Source organism: Haliotis rubra, unplaced genomic scaffold, assembly GCF_003918875.1.
Source record: "Haliotis rubra isolate DU_JTF1 unplaced genomic scaffold, ASM391887v1 Scf25, whole genome shotgun sequence".
NCBI lineage: Eukaryota > Metazoa > Mollusca > Gastropoda > Lepetellida > Haliotidae > Haliotis > Haliotis rubra.
The window spans coordinates 76,524-99,899 of record NW_025766558.1 but is presented as its reverse complement, the minus strand read 5'-3'; the positions used below and the strand labels follow the sequence as shown (position 1 = coordinate 99,899).

Here is a 23,376-nt window from a genome sequence, read left to right as displayed (position 1 = left end):
CTTGAAACTAAACTACACACAAGTGTTTCTATGGATTCTATTATCAAACAATCTAACAACTCATAAGTCACGAAAAGAAAGCATGTAATTCTAATAGAGTAAGAAACACATTGGACTGATTTAACAAGTTATATCTGCATCTCCCAAGGTTATAATACACACAAGGTGAATGGTTTATTGAACACAAGTTATAGTACACACAAGGTGGATGGTTTGTTGAACACAAGTTATAGTACACACAAGGTGGATGGTTTATTGAACATAAGGTAGATGGTGTACTGAACACAATATATATTACACATAAAAGGTAGACAGTTTACTGAACACAGAATGGGGTTATCAGAACAATCATTAATCCCCCTTAAGTCGGTCATTTGGTTGGAATGGGCAGGTGGGGGTATGTGATTAAACCTGAGCGGGACGAGGTGGTGGGGGAGCTGGAATGAAGTGAAGTGAGTCGTGATTTGTCACAATCAATAGCCATGGACCTGATATCAGAGATCAAGTTTCTCTACGTGATTATGTACCCCTCTCAATCTGGCCTCTGGCAACGTGCCAACCCACTCCATGCACACTAAATCTCAGTGATTTCATGCCACACAAAACAATGTCTGCTATCTGGTTTCCAGTTGTCTGCAGGAGAGTGGTGGAAATCCAGGTATGTGGCCCGGGTGCTGTAGACTATCTGACAGATCGCCCCACACCACGTACCCAGCCGCCACAGCAGTGACGAGATAAGACCTGTCTTCTCCAGGGCGGGAAACCATCTCTGGGACATTTAATAATTAAATGACTGAAGGAGACTGTGTCCCTTCATTGATTAATCTGCTTGTCTGCTAATGTCTCCCCACATCAGTAATTACTGTAACTAGGTGACACTTACAGTCCTGGAACACTCAATCATTCCACCATCTTCCAGGCATCATGCGGAGGACAAGTCTTATTGACTACCAAATACCTGATTAAAATATCACTACATCTAATTTGCCAGCCAAAGTTTCTGTAAGTAGGAACAGACAGGTATCTGCCTGTTTCAAGCAGCAAAATAACTGCACACTGACACTGAAAAATGTGTGCATGTGTTTGTGAGCATATGCTTGTTGTATGCATACCTGTGTAAGTGGTTTTGGTTTGTCTACCAGCACAATGAAATTCATGCTCACCCATTAATTCATTATGTCCATGAAGCATTTTGAGTCTGGGCTGGGAAACCCAGTAACTAGGAGGTAGATCGGACACCCAAACCTGATCAATTCTTATAATAAGTATGAGTCCCATATCCGTGAAACACACTGACATCAATAACCTGAGTTTAATCCTTCAGTTACACAGCAGGGCCTGTACATGTAGTATGGAGGCTACTTTGTCAATACATGTCAGTATCTTCATAACTCTAATCCATTTGTCAGTTGACTCTCTCTTACATAAAACCAACAGTTCACTCAGGCATACAAGCCTCTCTTTGTTGCGGCATACACTAACAATAAACATGCCTTTACCCTGTTTACATGCCTAACCAGTTACAGTAATCCTCTGCTACGTGTCATGAACGGTCATTATTGCACTGGTCTCCCACTAGCAGACACTGGGACACATCTTGTCAGATGTATTACGGGACACTGAGACACATCTTGTCAGATGTATTATGGGACACTGAGACACATCTAGTCAGATGTATTATGGGACACTGAGACACATCTTGTCAGATGTATTACGGGACACTGAGACACATCTAGTCAGATGTATTATGGGACACTGAGACACATCTAGTCAGATGTATTATGGGACACTGAGACACATCTAGTCAGATGTATTATGGGACACTGAGACACATCTAGTAAGATGTATTATGGGACATCTAGTCAGATATCTGCAAAATAAGGTTCAGTCTGGATTTGAAGTGGAACACAATTTGAAGGTTTAATGATTACAAGCATGCTTAGCTGCTAAGCGACTGACGTACTGGAGTTTTGAGACACATCTAGTATTCCAGCAATATCAGTTATGGGACATCTAGTCAGATCTGCAAAACATACAGTGTCAGTCTGGGGAATTTGAAGTGGTCTTCAATGTTGAAGGTTTAATGATTACAACCATGCCCAGCTGCTAAGCGAGGTATTTGAGACACATCTTGTGCTTTGTTATGTTTCCTAAGTGTTTCAGTTACCACAGTGTCACATGGCTCAGGCATACATTGTTGGAGGGTTGGAGACAAGATGGCACACTCAATACACACCAGTTTCTCCCCTGATAGCACCTCCAGTAGACACAGAAGCGCCACTCCATCTTTAATCTCTTCAAACAAGTTGTCAACTTTCAATGGTTGGTCCCTCTGCAACAAACACAGTTTCACAATTTTAGCATAACAAGTGAACAGGAAGACACACCACGTGTAAAGTCTACAGCATCCACTTGTAACGTAAACAAGACATTGACCCTCAGATGAGGAGCTGTACTTGCCTAAATGACCAGGGCCCCGTTCCTCAAAGCGATCGTAGCGCTAAGATGATCGTAACTCCCATACTCTAACATAGACTTACGACAGACTGAGCGCTACGATCGCTTTTGAGGAACGGGCCCTGACTGTAAGCAACTGTAGACTATATGCCCCTACAGCAACTGAAGACCCCAAACAGCCATAACGAAACCTAGGGACCTCAAAAAGCTGTAACAGTGAATGGAGGCACTGTACAGACATTACACTGAGCGAGTGAGTGTGGGTATGTGCCGCATTTAGCAATATTCCAGCAATATCATGACAGGGACACCAGTCCCCCAATTACAGTGACTGGAGTGAGTGAGTGAGCTCAGTTTTACGCCGCACTCAGCAATATTCCAGCTATATGGTGGCGGTCTGTAAATAATCGAGTCTGGACCAGACAATTCAGTGATCACCAACATGAGCATCGATCTGCCCAATTGGGAACCGATGACATGTGTCAACCAAGTCAGCGAGCCTGACAACTCGATCCCGTTAGTCGCCTCTTACGACAAGCATGGGTTATTGAAGATCAATATTCTAACCCGGACCTACATGGGTCACAGTGACTGGAGACCCAGTATAGCCATTACAGTGACTGGAGACCCTACATAGCCATTACAGTGACTGGACGCTTCATATACCCATTACAGTGACTGGAGACCTTACATAGCCATTACAGTGACTGGAGACCCTGAATGGCCCCTGGAGACCTACAATAGACATGACAGTGCCTGGAGACCCTACATAGCCATTACCAGTGACTGGAGACTCCATATAGCAACAATGGCCCTTGGAGACCTACAATGGACAGAGACCTCCTATATAGCCACAATAGACATTACAGTGCCTGAAGACCTCATATAGCCACAATGGCCCCTGGAGACCTACAATAGACATTACAGTGCCTGGAGACCTCATATAGCCACAATAGCCCCTGGAGACCTACAATAGACATTACAGTGCCTGGAGACCTCATATAGCCACAATAGCCCCTGGAGACCTACAATAGACATTACAGTGCCTGGAGACCTCATATAGCCACAATAGCCCTAGAGACCTACAATAGACATTACAGTGCCTGAGACCTCATATAGCCACAATAGCCCTGGAGACCTACAATGCCTGCATTACAGTGCCCCTGAAGGTTATGGTTCCACAATAGCCCCCTACAATAGACATCCTCATAGCGCCATACCAAAATGACATTACAGTGCCTGGTACTTGTTGGTCCACTGCCTGGAGACCGGCATTAATGTTACAGCCTGGAGATCAAGGACTGGTCGGAGACGAGTCAGTATAATGTGTCTGTGCCTGGAGACTTCATTCCATGCCTTCAATAGCATTACAGTGCCTGGTATCCTCAGTGGGCTAGCACTATAAAACCAGTGCCTGACCTCTGGGCTAGTAGCCCAAGCATAGACATTACAGTGCCTGGAGACCTCATATACCACAATAGCCCCTAGCACGCCATAGCCATTGCATGGAGACCTCCTATATTCTCAAACACGACAGTGCCTAAACCCAATTCCACCACCACCACCATCATATAGCCACAATAGCCCCTGGAGACCTACAATAGACATTACAGTGCCAGGAGACCTCATATAGCCACAATAGCCCCTAGAGACCTACAATAGACATTACAGTGCCAGGAGACCTCATAGAGCCACAATAGCCCATAGGGACCTACAATAGACATTACAGTGCCTGGAGACCTCATATACCCACAATAGCCCCTGGAGACCTACAATAGACATTACAGTGCCTGGAGACCTCATATAGCCACAATAGCCCCTGGAGACCTACAATAGACATTACAGTGCCTGGAGACCTCATATATATAGCCACAATAGCCCCTAGAGACCTACAATAGACATTACAGTGCCTGGAGACCTCATATAGCCACAATAGCCCCTAGAGACCTACAATAGACATTACAGTGCCTGGCCCCCAGACCTCATATAGCCACAATAGCCCCTAGAGACCTACAATAGACATTACAGTGCCAGGAGACCTCATATAGCCACAATAGCCCCTAGAGACCTACAATAGACATTACAGTGCCTGGAGACCTCATATAGCCACAATAGCCCCTGGAAACCTACAATAGACATTACAGTGCCTGGAGACTTCATACAGCAATCACTGTGATAAGAGGCCCCATACAGCTTCGACATCACCATAAACCCATGAAAATGCAGGATTGGGAAAGTGTGAAAGGTACAGGTGTCCGCCCCCCCCTGGATACTTCTATGACAATGATTGAGTGATGAGAGGAATAATAGACCAGTACCTGATTGATGACTGTAGGTAATTGTACCATTGATTTATTCAGAACACATCCATACCAACATCTACTCTCTGTCAAAGAGGCTTCCTTTCAGTCCAACATCAATAAATACCTGGCCTCGTTCTCCAACAGAACTGTTCAGCGCTGAATCATTGACAATCAATACTGTAATCCCGGACTGCTAATTACAGTAGACGGCCCCCTGAACACTGGCAATCCTACACCAGGTATCACAGGACATGGAAACTACTTCACATATTCTACCTGAACTGAGGACTTCCTAACACCATCGGTTTACAACTGATCCTAATCATTAGTGTCGCCATTAGGAAAGCTGACAATTAGTCCCATAGCAAAAAGCATATGACTGACAAATCAGGAACACTGTAGGCAGGTATTTCATTGCAGGTAGTTGCAGGAATCAATAAGTCATTCACACAGGATCAGATACTCCTACACTGGGGTGTGAACCTCTCCTGAGGCAACATTATCATGCAAAACAATTATATATGTTTTTTATGTTGATGTCTTTAAATATCTATAAAAGTTTTACCATAACAAATCGAACATGTGAAAATGTACACTTCCAGTGAACATCAACGGTGCTCAACTATGAAGGATTCTGTGAGTGTTTTGTCAATGCTACTCACCTGTCGGAGGTATGTGTTCATCCAGTTGGTGAAGGTTTTCTTCTGTACCCTCTCCTGCTCATCTGAAACAAAGGAGAGCAGCATGACAATATGATCAAACACCATGTCATCAACAGTATGACAATATGATCAAACACCATGTCATCAACAGCATGACAATATCATCAAACACCATCTCATCAACAGCATGACAATATGATCAAACACCATGTCATCAACAGCATGACAATATCATCAAACACCATCTCATCAACAGCATGACAATATCATCAAACACCATGTCATCAACAGCATGACAATATGATCAAACACCATGTCATCAACAGTATGACAATATGATCAAACACCATCTCATCAACAGCATGACAATATCATCAAACACCATGTCATCAACAGTATGACAATATGATCAAACACCATCTCATCAACAGCATGACAATATGATCAAACACCATCTCATCAACAGCATGACAATATGATAAAATACCATGTCATCAACAGCATGACAATATCATCAAACACCATGTCATCAACAGCATGACAATATCATCAAACACCATGTCATCAACAGCATGACAATGTCATCAAACACCATGTCATCAACAGCATGACAATATCATCAAACACCATGTCATCAACAGTATGACAATATCATCAAACACCATGTCATCAACAGCATGACAATATCATCAAACACCATGTCATCAACAGTATGACAATATGATCAAACACCATCTAATCAACAGCATGACAATATGATCAAACACCATGTCATCAACAGCATGACGATATGATCAAACACCATCTCAACAGCATGACAATATGATCAAACACCATGTCATCAACAGCATGACAATATCATCAAACACCATGTCATCAACAGCATGACAATATGATCAAACACCATCTCATCAACAGCATGACAATATCATCAAACACCATGTCATCAACAGCATGACAATATCATCAAACACCATCTCATCAACAGCATGACAATATTATCAAACACCATCTCATCAACAGCATGACAATATTATCAAACACCATCTCATCAACAGCATGACAATACTATCAAAACACCATCTCATCAACAGCATGACAATATCATCAAACACCATCTCATCAACAGCATGACAATATCATCAAACACCATCTCATCAACAGCATGACAATATTATCAAACACCATCTCATCAACAGCATGACAATACTATCAAAACATCATCTCATCAACAGAATGACAATATTATCAAACACCATCTCATCAACAGCAGTCCAACTTTCCCTTGTTACACTAGCAGGTCCCAATGCAAACATCCCTACAAAGTATTATGTATGTTGAAATCAAAGGTTTTTAACTTTCACAATTTGCCACTAAATGTTTTATTTCATATTGTTGTTTGGTACAGAAATTTGGGGATTCCACCCTGCACTTAATATTAAACAAGTTCATGATACATTTTGCATAGAATGTATGCACCTTGGTAGGTTTGTGCCAAGTATTATAGCCAGAGGTGAAATTGGAAGGCATCACCCTTGACATCAGTCCCCAATACAAGCATCACCCTTGACATCAGTCCCCAATACAAGCATCACCCTTGACATCAGTCCCCAATACAGACATCACCCTTGACATCAGTCCCCAATACAAGCATCACCCTTGACATCAGTCCCCAATACAAGCATCACCCTTGACATCAGTCCCCAATACAGAGCATCACCCTTGACATCAGTCCCCAATACAGACATCACCCTTGACATCAGTCCCCAATACAGACATCACCCTTGACATCAGTCCCCAATACAAGCATCACCCTTGACATCAGTCCCCAATACAAGCATCACCCTTGACATCAGTCCCCCCAATACACAAGCATCACCCTTGACATCAGTCCCCAATACAGACATCACCCTTGACATCAGTCCCCAATACATCAGACATCACCCCAATACAAGCATCACCCTTGACATCAGTCCCCAATACAGGCAGACATCACCCTTCACCCCTTGACATCAGTCCCCAATACAAGCATCACCCTTGACATCAGTCCCCAATACAGACATCACCCTTGACATCAGTCCCCAATACAAGCATCACCCTTGACATCAGTCCCAATACAGACATCACCCTTGACATCAGTCCCCAATACAAGCATCACCCTTGACATCAGTCCCCAATACAAGCATCACCCTTGACATCAGTCCCCAATACAGACATCACCCTTGACATCAGTCCCCAATACAGACATCACCCTTGACATCAGTCCCCAATACAGACATCACCCTTGACATCAGTCCCCAATACAGACATCACCCTTGACATCAGTCCCCAATACAGACATCACCCTTGACATCAGTCCCCAATACAAGCATCACCCTTGACATCAGTCCCCAATACAAGCATCACCCTTGACATCAGTCCCCAATACAGGCATCACCCTTGACATCAGTCCCCAATACAAGCATCACCCTTGACATCAGTCCCCAAAACAAGCATCACCCTTGACATCAGTCCCCAATACAGGCATCACCCTTGACATCAGTCCCCAATACAAGCATCACCCTTGACATCAGTCCCCAATACAAGACATCACCCTTGACATCAGTCCCAATACAGACATCACCCTTGACATCAGTCCCAATACAGACATCAGTCCCCAATACACATCACCCTTGACATCAGTCCCAATACAAGCATCACCCTTGACATCAGTCCCCAATACAAGCATCACCCTTGACATCAGTCCCCAATACAAGCATCACCCTTGACATCAGTCCCCAATACAAGCATCACCCTTGACATCAGTCCCAATACAGACATCACCCTTGACATCAGTCCCCAATTGACATCAGTCCCCAATACAAAGCATCACCCTTGACATCAGTCCCCAATACAGACATCACCCTTGACATCAGTCCCAATACAACATCAGTATACAAGCATCACCCTTGACATCAGTCCCAAGCATCAATACAAGCATCACCCTTGACATCAGTCCCCAATACAGACATCACCCTTGACATCAGTCCCCAATACAAGCATCACCCTTGACATCAGTCCCCAATACAAGCATCACCCTTGACATCAGTCCCCAATACAAGCATCACCCTTGACATCAGTCCCCAATACAGGCATCACCCTTGACATCAGTCCCAATATACAGACATCACCCTTGACATCAGTCCCAATACAGACATCACCCTTGACATCAGTCCCCAATACAGACATCACCCTTGACATCAGTCCCCAATACAGACATCACCCTTGACATCAGTCCCCAATACAAGCATCACCCTTGACATCAGTCCCCAATACAGACATCACCCTTGACATCAGTCCCCAATACAAGCATCACCCTTGACATCAGTCCCCAATACAATATCACCCTTGACATCAGTCCCCATCACCATCACCCTTGACATCAGTCCCCAATACAAGCATCACCCTTGACATCAGTCCCCAATACAAGCATCACCCTTGACATCAGTCCCTTGCATCACCCTTGACATCAGTCCCCAATACAAGCATCACCCTTGACATCAGTCCCCAATACAAGCATCACCCTTGACATCAGTCCCCAATACAAGCATCACCCTTGACATCAGTCCCCAATACAAGCATCACCCTTGACATCAGTCCCCAATACAAGCATCACCCTTGACATCAGTCCCCAATACAAGCATCACCCTTGACATCAGTCCCCAATACAGACATCACCCTTGACATCAGTCCCCAATACAAGCATCACCCTTGACATCAGTCCCCAATCACCCTTGACATCAGTCCCCAATACATCACCCTTGACATCAGTCCCCAATACAAGCATCACCCTTGACATCAGTCCCCAATAATACAGACATCACCCTTCACCCTTGACATCAGTCCCCAATACATCACCCTTGTCAGTCCCAATACAGACATCACCCTTGACATCAGTCCCCAATACAAGCATCACCCTTGACATCAGTCCCCAATACAGACATCACCCTTGACATCAGTCCCCAATACAGACATCACCCTTGACATCAGTCCCCAATACAGACATCACCCTTGACATCAGTCCCCAATACAGACATCACCCTTGACATCATATTAATATTCAGCAGCCAACCTGACCACTCAATCCCCATCATTACAAAGGCTTACTATAGTGACACAATTTAAAAACCTATTTGTCAGAATGACCACAAAAAATTAAATAAATTGTTCTAGGTATTAAGAGATGAGGTGAGCAAAGACAATAATATATTTATTTCAAAACATACTATAAAACTATTGTCTTGTCATTATTTTCAGTTCATTGTGCATTTTGTTGTTGTATTATGTGTTTCAGTATACATTCACATTGACAACGGATCACAATGACCCAACTGCTGACGACAGGTCACGATGACCTTACAACTGATAACAGGTCATGATGACCAAACTACTTCAATCACTGGATGCTACTGTGATGATGGGAGGATAACATCTTGTAACACCTTTCAGTATGAGGTGATCAGGATAACAGATGCGCCCAATACAGGCACACTATCTACTGGACCGCAGCGGCGGCAAGTGACAACAGAGGCGGCAAGTGACAACAGTGGCGGCAAGTGACAACAGAGGCGGCAATGACCCAGCTACTGGAAACAGGGAAGCAATGACCCAGATACTAACAGAAAATGCAGTGACTGGCAATGACTACCCATAACACTGGCACACGGCAACAAAGTATGTTTGCAGTATGTATACAGTAGCGTTTTCTGTGTGGAAACAACTGAGTTATCTGCAACAACAGGCAGTGATGTGTCAATATACTTCACATACACTTCCAAATGGGTCAAAGAAATCTGAATCTTTAAATCCATGGAACTATAAGGATTCACACAATCAGAGTTGGTGGCATGAATCATGGATTGACTTTTCAGCCAACAATGGTGGATGTTCCATCCACTCGACCCTGCCCAACCTGCTCACCACCTGGTCCCCACCTGACCCTGCTGCTGTTACCTGGGGCCGATGTAGCTATCATTGTACTAACACAAGGTGCTCTACAACCCACCTGAATCTGTGAGGATGGTGTGAGGCTGGAGTTGGGGTACAGACTCCATCACGTCAATGTAGAAGCTATATGTGTTTCCTCTGCCTCCACAAATGTCAGTGGGTATATGTTTACATGTGGCTATAGATAGACCAGCTCCGGATGCCAACGAGGGGTGGAGAGACACAGCTTCAATACAACAGGTTCCCCCCAATGCTAGTCACAACCTGATGCAAACCTCTAAATGAAAGACCAAACAAAACCTGTATGATGCTCCATCCAGGAGTGTTTACTCCACAAACATTACATGAATCTGTGAGCAGGTCTGCATCATAGAGGCCTGGGATAGTGATGGAGAAAGAGGTCCTACAGATGGCTTACAGACCACCAGGACCAGGGACTTCACACAACTGGTTTACAACACACTTACAGGTAATCTCTTAACTTAATCATCAAGAACATTGTGTGATTCAGTTATAGAAGCTCAGTAACAACTGTTCCCTGAACATTAAATGTGAACTAGAAAATACTCATTGAACAGATGAGGCAAACTGTTTTATTACTATCCTGGTCCCTCCATGGGTGATGTCGCAATAGACGTTAGAGGTCAGCTGAGGGTGGGGTAATGCTGATGTTGAACAACAGGGCAGATATGTGAGCATCTAACCCAAGAGGAAAAGTGAAATGTGGAGGCAGGAGGGCTTTTTCATCAGCAATTAATCATCCACTGCAGTTAAAGGGGCATCACATTTCCCATGTGAGGGTGAGCCTGGTGCTGCAGGCAGGTCTCAGAACACAACCCTGTCTAACAATAGCAACAATGGACGCAGCTACTTTCTGACACATGTGCTAAGCAGTTGCAGATAAAACTCCACCCTGCTCTGAATGTTGAATGTCAGGAATCATGCACCAGGGTTTCAGGCAAACTCTTCTCCAATGAAGCCAGTCTAATGTCCTCATGTTCCACTGCATCACCCACCTCACTGCGGCTCATGGCTAATGTAATGGAGAGTTTTTGCTTTATTTCTATTAGTGATATATTTCCAGACAGTAAACATTAAGTAGAGTGACAACTGTAAACATGACTTCTTTGAGAGACATCTAGAAGTTGGAGCAGTAAGGAAGGATAACAATATATGGATGAACAGTAAACATGGCATGTGACATGTCAGCTATGTACAACACATGTGACATGTGAGCGATGTACAACACAAGTAAACAGGGCATGTGACATGTCAGCTATGTACAACACAAGTAAACAGGACATGTGACATGTGAGCATGTGTACAACACAAGTAAACATGGCAGGTGACATGTGAGCAGTGTACAACACAAGTAAACAGGGCATGTGACATGTGAGCTATGTACAACACAAGTAAACAGGGCATGTGACAAGTAAACATGGCATGTGACATGTCAGCGATGTACAACACAAGTAAACATGGCATGTGACATGTGACAGTGTACAACACAAGTAAACATGGCAGGTGACATGTGAGCAGTGTACAACACAAGTAAACATGGCATGTGACATGTCAGCTATGTACATCACAAGTAAACATGGCATGTGACATGTCAGCTATGTACAACACATGTGACATGTCAGCTATGTACAACACAAGTAAACATGGCATGTGACATGTCAGCTATGTACAACACAAGTAAACATGGCATGTGACATGTCAGCTATGTACATCACAAGTAAACATGGCATGTGACATGTGAGTGGTGTACAACACAAGTAAACATGGTATGTGACATGTCAGTGGTGTACATATCAACATGATTTCTATGAGGACAAGCAAGTCAATCATCACTGATAATGGCCATGAAAGCAGGCTTGTGATGCCCATAAAAGGCCAATCTCGCCGCTGATCAATCCACACCTACAAAGCCTGCGTCTAAGATAATTAATCTATTAATGGGACTCTAGCCTGGCTGTCTTCACAGACAATGCGGGGGATATTGATTCACAGACAAAGCAGAATCCCAACTTGGGACACTTTAGAGCAACTTGGCTGTTAGAGACTTTCCACTTCTGCCTGAAAGCTAAATGATTAACAACTTCTGAAATGCTCCAACAATCAGATGCTCCTGAGTATATGCCTGTTCTATATAATGATATAAAACCAATCACATTCTCAAATACTGTCATCACAAATGTTGTGGAACTAATTGAAATATTTTATCAGTTATCACTGAGCTGATGTCCAAAGCTGGTGTATGTATGAGTTTTCAATGCATGGATGTCCACTACCTTGTAAAGCCAGTGTATATATCAGTTATCACTGAGCTGATGTCCACAGCTGGTGTATGTATGAGTTTTCACTGCATGGATGTCCACAGTCTACCAAAGCCAGTGTATATATCAGTAATCACTGAGCTGATGTCTACAGCTGGTGTATGTATGAGTTTTCACTGCATGGATGTCCACTACCTTGTAAAGCCAGTGTATATATCAGTTATCACTGAGCTGATGTCCACAGCTGGTGTATGTATGAGTTTTCACTGCATGGATGTCCACAGTCTACCAAAGCCAGTGTATATATTGGTTATCACTGAGCTGATGTCCACAGCTGGTGTATGTATGAGTTTTCACTGCATGGATGTCCACAGTCTACCAAAGCCAGTGTATATATCAGTAATCACTGAGCTGATGTCCACAGCTGGTGTATGTATGAGTTTTCACTGCATGGATGTCCACAGTCTACCAAAGCCAGTGTATATATCAGTAATCACTGAGCTGATGTCTACAGCTGGTGTATGTATGAGTTTTCACTGCATAAATGTCCACTACCTTGTAAAGCCAGTGTATATATCAGTTATCACTGAGCTGATGTCCACAGCTGGTGTATGTTCGGTGGGTTTTTTTTACTGCATGGATGTCCACAGTCTACCAAAGCCAGTGTATATATCAGTAATCACTGAGCTGATGTCCACAGCTGGTGTATGTATGAGTTTTCACTGCATGGATGTCCACAGTCTACCAAAGCCAGTGTATATATCAGTAATCACTGAGCTGATGTCCACAGCTGGTGTATGTATGAGTTTTCACTGCATGGATGTCCACAGTCTACCAAAGCCAGTGTATATATCAGTAATCACTGAGCTGATGTCCACAGCTGGTGTATGTATGAGTTTTCACTGCATGGATGTCCACAGTCTACCAAAGCCAGTGTATATATCAGTAATCACTGAGCTGATGTCCACAGCTGGTGTATGTATGAGTTTTCACTGCATGGATGTCCACAGTCTACCAAAGCCAGTGTATATATCAGTAATCACTGAGCTGATGTCTACAGCTGGTGTATGTATGAGTTTTCACTGCATGGATGTCCACTACCTTGTAAAGCCAGTGTATATATCAGTTATCACTGAGCTGATGTCCACAGCTGGTGTATGTATGAGTTTTCACTGCATGGATGTCCACAGTCTACCAAAGCCAGTGTATATATCAGTAATCACTGAGCTGATGTCCACAGCTGGTGTATGTATGAGTTTTCACTGCTCGTGGATGTCCACAGTCTACCAAAGCCAGTGTATATATCAGTAATCACTGAGCTGATGTTCACAGCTGGTGTATGTATGAGTTTTCACTGCATGAATGTCCAAAGTCCACTAAAGCCAGGGTATATATCAGTTATCACTGCATGCTAGGAGACAGCCTCCTTAAGCATTTTTGTTGCTATTTACAAAGTGATTTGTTCCACTGGGTAACACAGTAATTATACTTTAGCAGCGTTCGGCCCAATGATCATTGTGTATGAGTTGTGAGAACACACTTTTGCTACAAACACTAAAGGCAAAGATAAATTATTATTTGTCAATATTTATGATTTCCTTGATGTAACATACATACAGTTTCTGTTGAAAGTATCTACACAAACCTCTTAGCTCAGGCTAATAAAATATGAATGACTGGATCAACAGATGCGTTTAAGGGGATAAGAAACACGACTATCACAGGCTGATCTGCTCATGCATGGCAGCATCAGTTGCCTGCCTCCTCAACATCGACCCACGCAGGTCGCTGGTGTGCATCCAGGCAGAACCACCCTCAACTCTCTGGCACGCACTCAGCATTGAGGAAAAACATCAATCGTCACCATGACAACATAGTGGCCTATAGAGCATGTCTCTATAGTAACCATATATAGTTCTAAAACATTTTACAAATTCTGGGGATAATGGACACAACAGATAAACTAAATGTTACAGCTCAGTGCTCTCAAACTAAACTGAATGTTAAAGGAAAGTAATGCTTTATGGCTGAAATCTCCACCTATGACCTTGATTCATGTAAACAGTAGACAAATATGTTCTAAATAGCCAGAAGGGGCAATGCAGTCAATGGCTATAGTCCGTTTGGCTCAAAAGCGGACCGATGAATTGCAATCTAACTCGAAAACTAATAAACATAACATACTCAATGAAACGCTGATCATAATCAAAACATCATACCAACTCTGTGAGGTTTTCGCAGAATGTTTGTCCTAAAATTAAAAAAGTTGTTTAACAATCTATCATTAAAATATTGACAAAGTTCACTGTTTGGTACGAGGGAGTGCAGAGAAAGGGACAGCCAGGTGTTCGAGAATGGATGGAGACGGCACAGCACAGATTAATGAATAAATAACTTTGTCTGTGAACGTGCTTCTCGAACACCTGGCTGTCCCTTTCTCTGCACTCCTCCCTCGTACCAAACAGTGAACTGTGTCAATATTTTAATGATAGTTTGTTAAACAACTTTTTAATTTTTGGGACAAAAATTCTGCAAAAACCTCACAGAGTTGGTATGATATTTTGATTATGATCAGCATTTCATTGAGTATGTTATGTTTATTAGTTTTCGAGTTAGATTGCAATTCATCGGTCCACTTTTGAGCCAAACGGACTATAGAAGGTGGTTGGCCTTGCCATTCCATGGCAGGATAGGCTCCCAGCGTCATTAGATAATTACCTGCTGCAACAAACAATTACCTGCTACAACCAACAATTACTTTAGATGCTTGATTGGCATTTTAGAAGATGATATTTGATGAACATAGAGATTTTTTCTGGGTTAAGCATCTTCTTTTAAAAAAGAATAAAAAAGAAGATGTAACCCAGAAAAAATCTCTATGTTCAACAATTACTTGTTACAACCAAAATAATTACCTGCTACAACCAAAACAATTTACTCTTAGTAGTGTTACAACCAAAACAATTACCTGCTACAACCAACAATAACCTGTTACAACCAACAATTACCTGTTACAACCAAAACAATTACCTGCTACAACCAACAATTACCTGCTACAACCAACAATTACCTGTTACAACCAAAACAATTACCTGCTACAACTAACGATTACCTGCTACAACCAAAACATATTTGGTACATCAAGCAATGATCACCAAGAAGAACTTCACGGAGTTTTACTATGTGGTGAAGTAAATGCTTTCTAGGAATACTCATCGTATACCTGCACTGTAGCTATTGGTGTAAGGTGGCAATCAAGTGACTGGTATGAATTGTGTTAATTACAGTGTGTAACTGTGGCAAACTCCCAGCTACAACCCAGACAAAAGGTGGCATAACACTTTCATTACCTGTACAAATATTAGTCAAGCATCCAATAATGATTATGAATGTTTGATTCTCTGCACCCCATTCAAGTCATACTCAAGAGCTCATTAATGTTGGCTGTTGTTGACATAAATCCCCTGTTTACACACTGAGTATAATACAGCCTATTCATCAGCTCTCAACTTGCAGGTAATCCTCCCACTAGGCATCAGTGATGATGAAATACCTGCCATCAATAATCATGTAAGGGGGAGGTATAGCTGATTATATTTCACCTCTGTCAATCACCACAAACAAGGTGATCACCGCAATGAATGATTACTGCTTTAGCAACAGCAGCACTTGTTCCGGTGATCATCATTGGAAGGTCACCGAGTATACTCATAGTACAACCAGTGGTGGTGTATCACACTGACCTTGCAGATTCTAAAATGATGGCTTGTGTTCAGCATAAAGTTATCTTTCCGAAGTTAATGACATGTTTTATTCATGGGATAATTGAGACAACAACGGATGTTCATGAGTGTCTGAAAACCAATAACACAAGGATGTGTCTCCTTGGGAACACACAATAAACATCAGATTGTTTATGATTCAGCAAATGGAAAATCCTATGTCTATCACAGATTAAAGCTAGGGAATTCTAGAACAGTAAACCATGTGTGTCAGTATAAGACCCATCACGATCAAGTGTACAAGGTATGAACACTATAAACACCTGGTATGTGATAGGTGAGATGCCTCCTCAATGGAGCCTGGCCGGATAATTACCTCAGCTCACAAATGAGGAAATGTACAGCTTTCACTTCCTACTTCCTGCAGTCCAAAGTTACATGACACACAGTGACACAGAGTATCATGCACTGACACACACGGTCAGGAACTCTGGAGACACTTGACATGGTCGGGCAGAACAAGGCAACACTTGAGCAACTCTGCCCAGAGGAAACCACACATTTTTAATTGCCACTACATGAAAGAAGTTTCTTAGTGGGATGAAAGTAGTTCTGCTTCTATCAGCTTAACTTCTGTTAGTTAACTGTATTGAACCGAACGAACAAGTGTCGGAGGTAGTGGTTGAGCGAGGAAGGCACTGGCATATTCACAATGTCAGTGTACCACATGGCCAATAACATTGATGAACATATATGCCTGATTGCTGCCAATATCCTGATTACCTGGAATGGTGAGTGAAGCTAAGCCCACCCCTCCCTGTGTGGAAGGCAGATGCCAACAGAGGCGAGCCAGGAAGCCTTAGGTCGGCAGCCCCAACGATCTCTGTGTATCCTGCAGACTCTCCATGTCAGAATATTCATATGTATCTCGGGAAATATGTAGAATTGCTATGCAGCACATGGACTTTCACTAGGGGGTAAGACAAGAGTGGTGATGAGGATTCCGTCAGTACCATGCAGTATCACCATTTCAATGAGCCGAGCCTCTTGGGACCATTTTCCTTCATGACATCAGTCACAGGTCACAGGTCAGTCTTAGAAGAAGATGTAGATAATACCACAGTTCACCTCATAGGACGAGGCAACTGAAGGCTTACGTTATTTTAGAGTCAGGCTACAGGGCCATGGTAACACAATTATAATTGACTAATTAGTCATGAGCAGATAATTACTCAGAACATTTATCATTATAGAAGAAGAAATCTGGCCTCTATGTTCAGGAGTATTAGACAGTCGCTGGTGAATGTGAACATGTATTGTCTATACAACCAGAGACTAACAACCCACTGGTTGGGGATTTATTGCTTGCTGCCAGTATACCAACAACTGAAGAGTGTCCCCAAGTCATAAAGTTTGGGTAATATCATGTTGTGGTCCACCGCTGACTACCCAGAGACACAGCACGACCCCCTGTACTGTCTACCATGACAACGAGATCGGTTACCAGCTGGTTACACAAACAAACCACAGGCTGTGATAGTGGCAGTTCAGAATTAACAAATTTTGATTGATGCACTTACACTAAATCACTTCTGCATATTTCCCCACCTTCATTCAATCAGCAGTGACACCGTGTGGCCCTTGTGGCCCTCTATAGTATACAGTGTATACAGGGTCTGTCCAGCACAACACACATTGAGACATGTCATCAACACTGCTCATCACCAACCCTGAAAATGATGCATGGCCTACCTTTGAGACAGTGAAGCCTGTGATAGAAGGCTTTTGCTTTAAACTCTTCCGACTGAAAGCCAGATCTGTAGCCCGCCATCCCAGGCTGTCAACAGAACCACCTCATATTCTTGTCACAGTAAATATCCTCCAGGGAGTGTCACTGCACCATGCCAGTCCTTGAAGCATCTACATAGTACAGCTGTACACCAGTGTCCAGTGTGTGGACGCAGCCCGCGTAATGTCGACTATCTACCACGGCTGCTGCACCACTGCTTCAGGGTACACCAGTCAACCATGAAGTGTTCGTTGTCGTCTGCCAGATCTGGCCAGGATCAATACTTGGTCTTCCCGCGTGGAGAGGCTTGGCTGAGACAGAGGGAGGGCCTGCTGTGGAGGGAATCCACTTGATTGGCCCTGTGTCACAAGGGTCACACTGCACCTCCACTCCCTCAGCCTGTACAGTGTTACTGTAGTCAGACAGGTGGACAAGTCCAGCTTGTTATTGTCCATCTACATTTCAGCAACAACACCACCTGTTGCTTCGGTCATCAAGTCAGTCTCATGGACATAGGAGGCCAATGTGTTATCATTACAACCAATACTGACAGGATTCACTACAAGGGTTGTCTTCCTTTAATCTTCAACTTCAAGTGTTGTCAGTCTTCATTAACATGTCTGCTTATTAGGATAATATATGCAGTGTTCATGCTTCGCTAGTCATGGGAAACAAGGACCGATTACCAAGTCACGTGGGATGATAACATCATAAGTCCCCCTACAACCCCACTGAGACAGGCTACAGGTACACAGGGGAGTTCATCAAACAGAGGTTGTTCTCCGACATCAACATGGACACACCAAGAAGACAGTAAGTCTGTTACTCTAATAGATGCAGGTCACGTCTAGCCAGACATCATGTCACTCTCCTCCAGGGTGTCTGTACAGACACTGTTAGTCTGTCACACACGAGATATTCACCATTAGGCATAATGGGTACAAAATGTCACAACCTTGACTTTGAACTTTAAACATGTGACATTTCTAACTTCAGCGATCCCAGTTGATTCCTCGTACTCTGATCCCTGAACACAAAGAGTATCATTTGATTGTTGAATAATTGATGTCACTTTTAATCATTCATGATTCACTAACATACTAACACTGGCAGCAGGTAATGATGGGCTGCACACACATGGTCAGAAGTACCCTAGTAAGGACTTCAACATCTGTGGGCTTCAGTCAGTAAGGGTGGCAGAGATATCACTTCTGGTGTGGGCTGCACACACATGGTCAGAAGTACCCTAGTAAGGACTTCAACATCCGTGGGCTTCAGTCAGTAAGGGTGGCAGAGATATCACTTCTGGTGTGGGCTGCACACACATGGTCAGAAGTACCCTAGTAAGGACTTCAACATCCGTGGGCTTCAGTCAGTAAGGGTGGCAGAGATATCACTTCTGGTGTGGGCTGCACACACATGGTCAGAAGTAACCTAGTAAGGACTTCACATCCGGTCAGTCAGTAAGTACCCTGCACACACATGGTCAGAAGTAACCTAGTAAGGACTTCAACATCCGTGGGCTTCAGTCAGTAAGGGTGGCAGAGATATCACTTCTGGCGTAGCTGTTGGTCTTTGTTCCAAGTATTATTATTATAATTATCATAATCTATTTATATAGCACCGAGTTCCAGCTAGGCTGCTCACAGGTGCTTTGTTTTTCCCTAGATTATTGGATGTCAATCTCAACGTCACATCGTATTATCCATCTCAACTCCCTGGGGATCATACAACTCTCGCAGCCACTAGGCGCACCGAATTGTGACTTTTCTATCCTTCCGAGCTACCCACACAGCTGGGACACATAGTCATAGTACTGTGTCCAAGTTTACTGCACGTTGCTGTGACCAACAACTAGGTGTTTGCTCGTAATCACTATCTGTAGCCTTCATTTACTAGCAGACTGACCAGTGCAGTGAGGGGAGGGCTGAAGAGGGGAGGTATAGCCTGCTACTAAGGCTAGTGAGTCTTCCACTTAATGACTGACTGGGTTTGGTTTTACGCCGCTTTTAGCAATATTCCAGCAATATCACGGCAGGGGACACCAGAAAATGGGCTTCACACATTGTACCCATGTGGGGAATCGAACCTGTGTCTTCAGCATGACAAGCGAACACTGTAACCATTAGGCTACCCCACGGCCCCTCTTCCACTTAATGCACAGAAAGAATATCAAAAGCATCATGAATTAGGCTCAGTTATTGTGATTCAGGGCAATGTCAATCACTCAGAATACTGTAAATCGACAAAGTTCCCCGTTGTGAATGTTTTGTGTGATCAACAATCCAGCCAATTCTACGTCATGTTTGTTTTGCAAGTCCTCCTCTTGTAAAACAAGTCGAATTGTTGACAATACATAGTATCGCTTTGCGTGAACGAACATACAGAGAAGACCAAAGACGTCAAATTTGTAATTAAACATCTCAAGAAAAGATTAATTTATTTACCTATTCAGTTCTAATTTGTTTTTGCTAGGCATTGTCTTATATGCAGGGATTAAGATTACCATATGTAATTTTGTCATACACAGCGCTGGAAATAGCAATCAGCTGTGCAGTGCACACGTTCCCCTACCGGCGAGTTAGTTAAAACATACCCGATAATATTCCAAGATGATTTCTGATGCAGTGATCTTAAAAAAGATAGTATGTCGAACTATTGTTTTATAAAGAGAAATATATTCTAGTATTGTGTCATTTTCATTGCAGGCTCTGCTCTATAAATGTAAAATATTTATAATCATAACTAAGGTTATGCGACAGCTTTTTAGTGAATTGCTGGCTAGTTTTTATGCATGGAACAATTTAACCTGTCACCGATGAGGTTTTGCGCGATCTCGCTATTTCCACTGCAAAAGCAGTTTGTTGACATGTGATCGTCCAGCTACACTAATTATGACTTTTGGCGAAACAAAATATGTATGCGAATCCATTTACTGTCAACTACACTTCATTTCGAGACGTGAGTAGACGCAGTATGTTAGTGATTGCTGTGAAGTAAGTACATTGTGTTGAGGAATTACCGGTAGGCGAACATCTGGACTTCTTGACATTGTTTGATCACGTAATTTACATGGACCGGGAATAATTGCTTAAGAAAATAAGAGACGTCATTACGCCTGGAAAGTTTTGCACCTGGAGATCATTCGCAATACTAGCAAAACTTTCCTGCCCGCAAAACTTTGTGGATTTCCAGTATATCACAGGACTTACTGAAGGTTTGTTTTCTGTAGGATATGTAAAGGTTTTATTAACTTACCCTATTCACAAAGTTTGGTCAAGGCTATGTTTGTACACACGTGAAGCTTAAACTGCCATCAAACAACCACTTCATAAAAAATAGGATCAGAAAGTTTTTTCATGAATTTCAAATCATCTCAGTCAATGTGTCAGTGATCACCACCCTACATACTGAGCTCCCCAAACCCTATTGTGGACGTAATCCCTCACACAGGAAGGCCGACTGGGAACCCTGTGTAGCCCCCCTGATAATCCTGCACCTAGATCACACCTCCCTGCTGTGTGTGGCAACATGGTAATGTCCTGACCTGACACCAGGTGGCGTGGCTCGGTTGTATGTATAAAGTAGATTACTGATGGAAACATCAACACATTCACTGAACATCATTAGCCTGCCGTGAAACCAGGACAACAGCAGCCACACTTGACCTCCACCAGGAAGCAGTGTTCATTCAGTAAAACACAGCGTGTCAGCTGGTCACTGACAAGGACCAAGTGTTATGTTTGTCAGAGTATTACCTTACTACAACTTGGTGTTCAAGATCAGTGATCACAATGAGAGGAGGGTTGGGGGGTGGAATTCCAGGAATGACCAGTTAATTTGCTATCTGCATACCAATGTGTGGAACATGAACCTCCCACATGTATTCAAGAGTCTGTTTTCAATAACACCTGAGATGTCATAAACCCTATTTAAAAAGCTTTCATATGATATTGTCAACAGAGTAAATAAAACCACTTACAACCCTTGTCAAGACACCTACCCTTGTCAAGACACCTACCCCAGTCAACACACCCACCCGAGTCAACACGCCTACCCAAGTCAACAGGCCTGCCCCAGCCAACACGCCTACCTGAGTCAACACACCTACCCGAGTCAACACGCCTATAACAATCAATATGACAACCCCAAACAAAGCAACTACCAGCTCTGGAATGGCGACCGTCCAGAAGGCACTTACACAATTACATGATGGAGATAATTCTGTGATTCAGCTTGCAAGAGTTACCCTTCTTTGCTTCTTTACATGGCCATTTCCCCATAAGTATCCCCACAGTCACCATCCCTCAGATGTATGTAGGGTATCCCCCTAGCCAGCACCCCAGATGTATGTAAGGTATCCCCAGCCAGCAACCCTCAGATGTATGTAAGGTATCCCCCTAGCCAGCACCCCAGATGTATGTAAGGTATCCCCACAGTCACCATCCCTCAGATGTATGTAAGGTATCCCCCTAGCCAGCATCCCTTATGTATGTAAGGTATTACCTGACTTCACCCACTGCAGAGCTGATGCCATGGGGACATACATGGCATCGTGAAAAGACACAAGGTACCCTCGTCTCTACCAATTGTCCAGGCTCCTCGAACACAAGGTACACTCGTCTCTACCAATTGTCCAGGTTGCTCGAACACAAGGTGCACTTGTCTCTACCAATTGTGCAGGCTGCTTGAACACAAGGTACACTCGTCTCTACCAATTGTCCAGGCTGCTCGAACACAAGGTATACTCGTCTCTGCCAATTGTCCAGGCTGCTCGAACACAAGGTATACTCGTCTCTGCCAATTGTCCAGGCTGCTTGAACACAAGGTACCCTCGTCTCTACCAACTGTCCAGGCTGCTCGAACACAAGGTACACTCGTCTCTACCAAATGTCCAGGGTGCTCGAACACAATGTACACCAAGTATCTACTGTCTGGCCAGACAGAACGTACACCACGTACCTTCTGATTATCCAGGTACACCACATTTCAATGTTCAACTGTTCAAGTGAAGAGACTTGCTCCATCCTGCTTGCCCCGACCACCACACCAGGCTGTGTTTGTCAGTTCCCATAGATCCCGCACACAAGAATGTCATGTACATGGAGGTGACAAAGAAAACAGTGCTTGTCAAACACTGCCACCAAAATCAATGTGCCATCAATATCTCCAACCACA

At 43.4% G+C, this 23,376-nt stretch overlaps 1 protein-coding gene across 1 annotated transcript in view; it reads right to left on the bottom strand.

Annotated features, from left to right (window-relative positions):
* LOC124279302 (nesprin-1-like) overlaps positions 1-18,891 on the bottom strand; it is a 93,139-nt gene extending 74,248 nt beyond the window's left edge. The window contains 3 exon segments of the mRNA XM_046715114.1: positions 2,237-2,332; positions 5,423-5,484; positions 18,162-18,891. Of these exon segments, the coding sequence (XP_046571070.1) occupies positions 2,237-2,332; positions 5,423-5,484; positions 18,162-18,240 (237 nt within the window). The 5' untranslated portion in view covers positions 18,241-18,891.
* Positions 18,892-23,376: the final 4,485 nt, after the last annotated feature.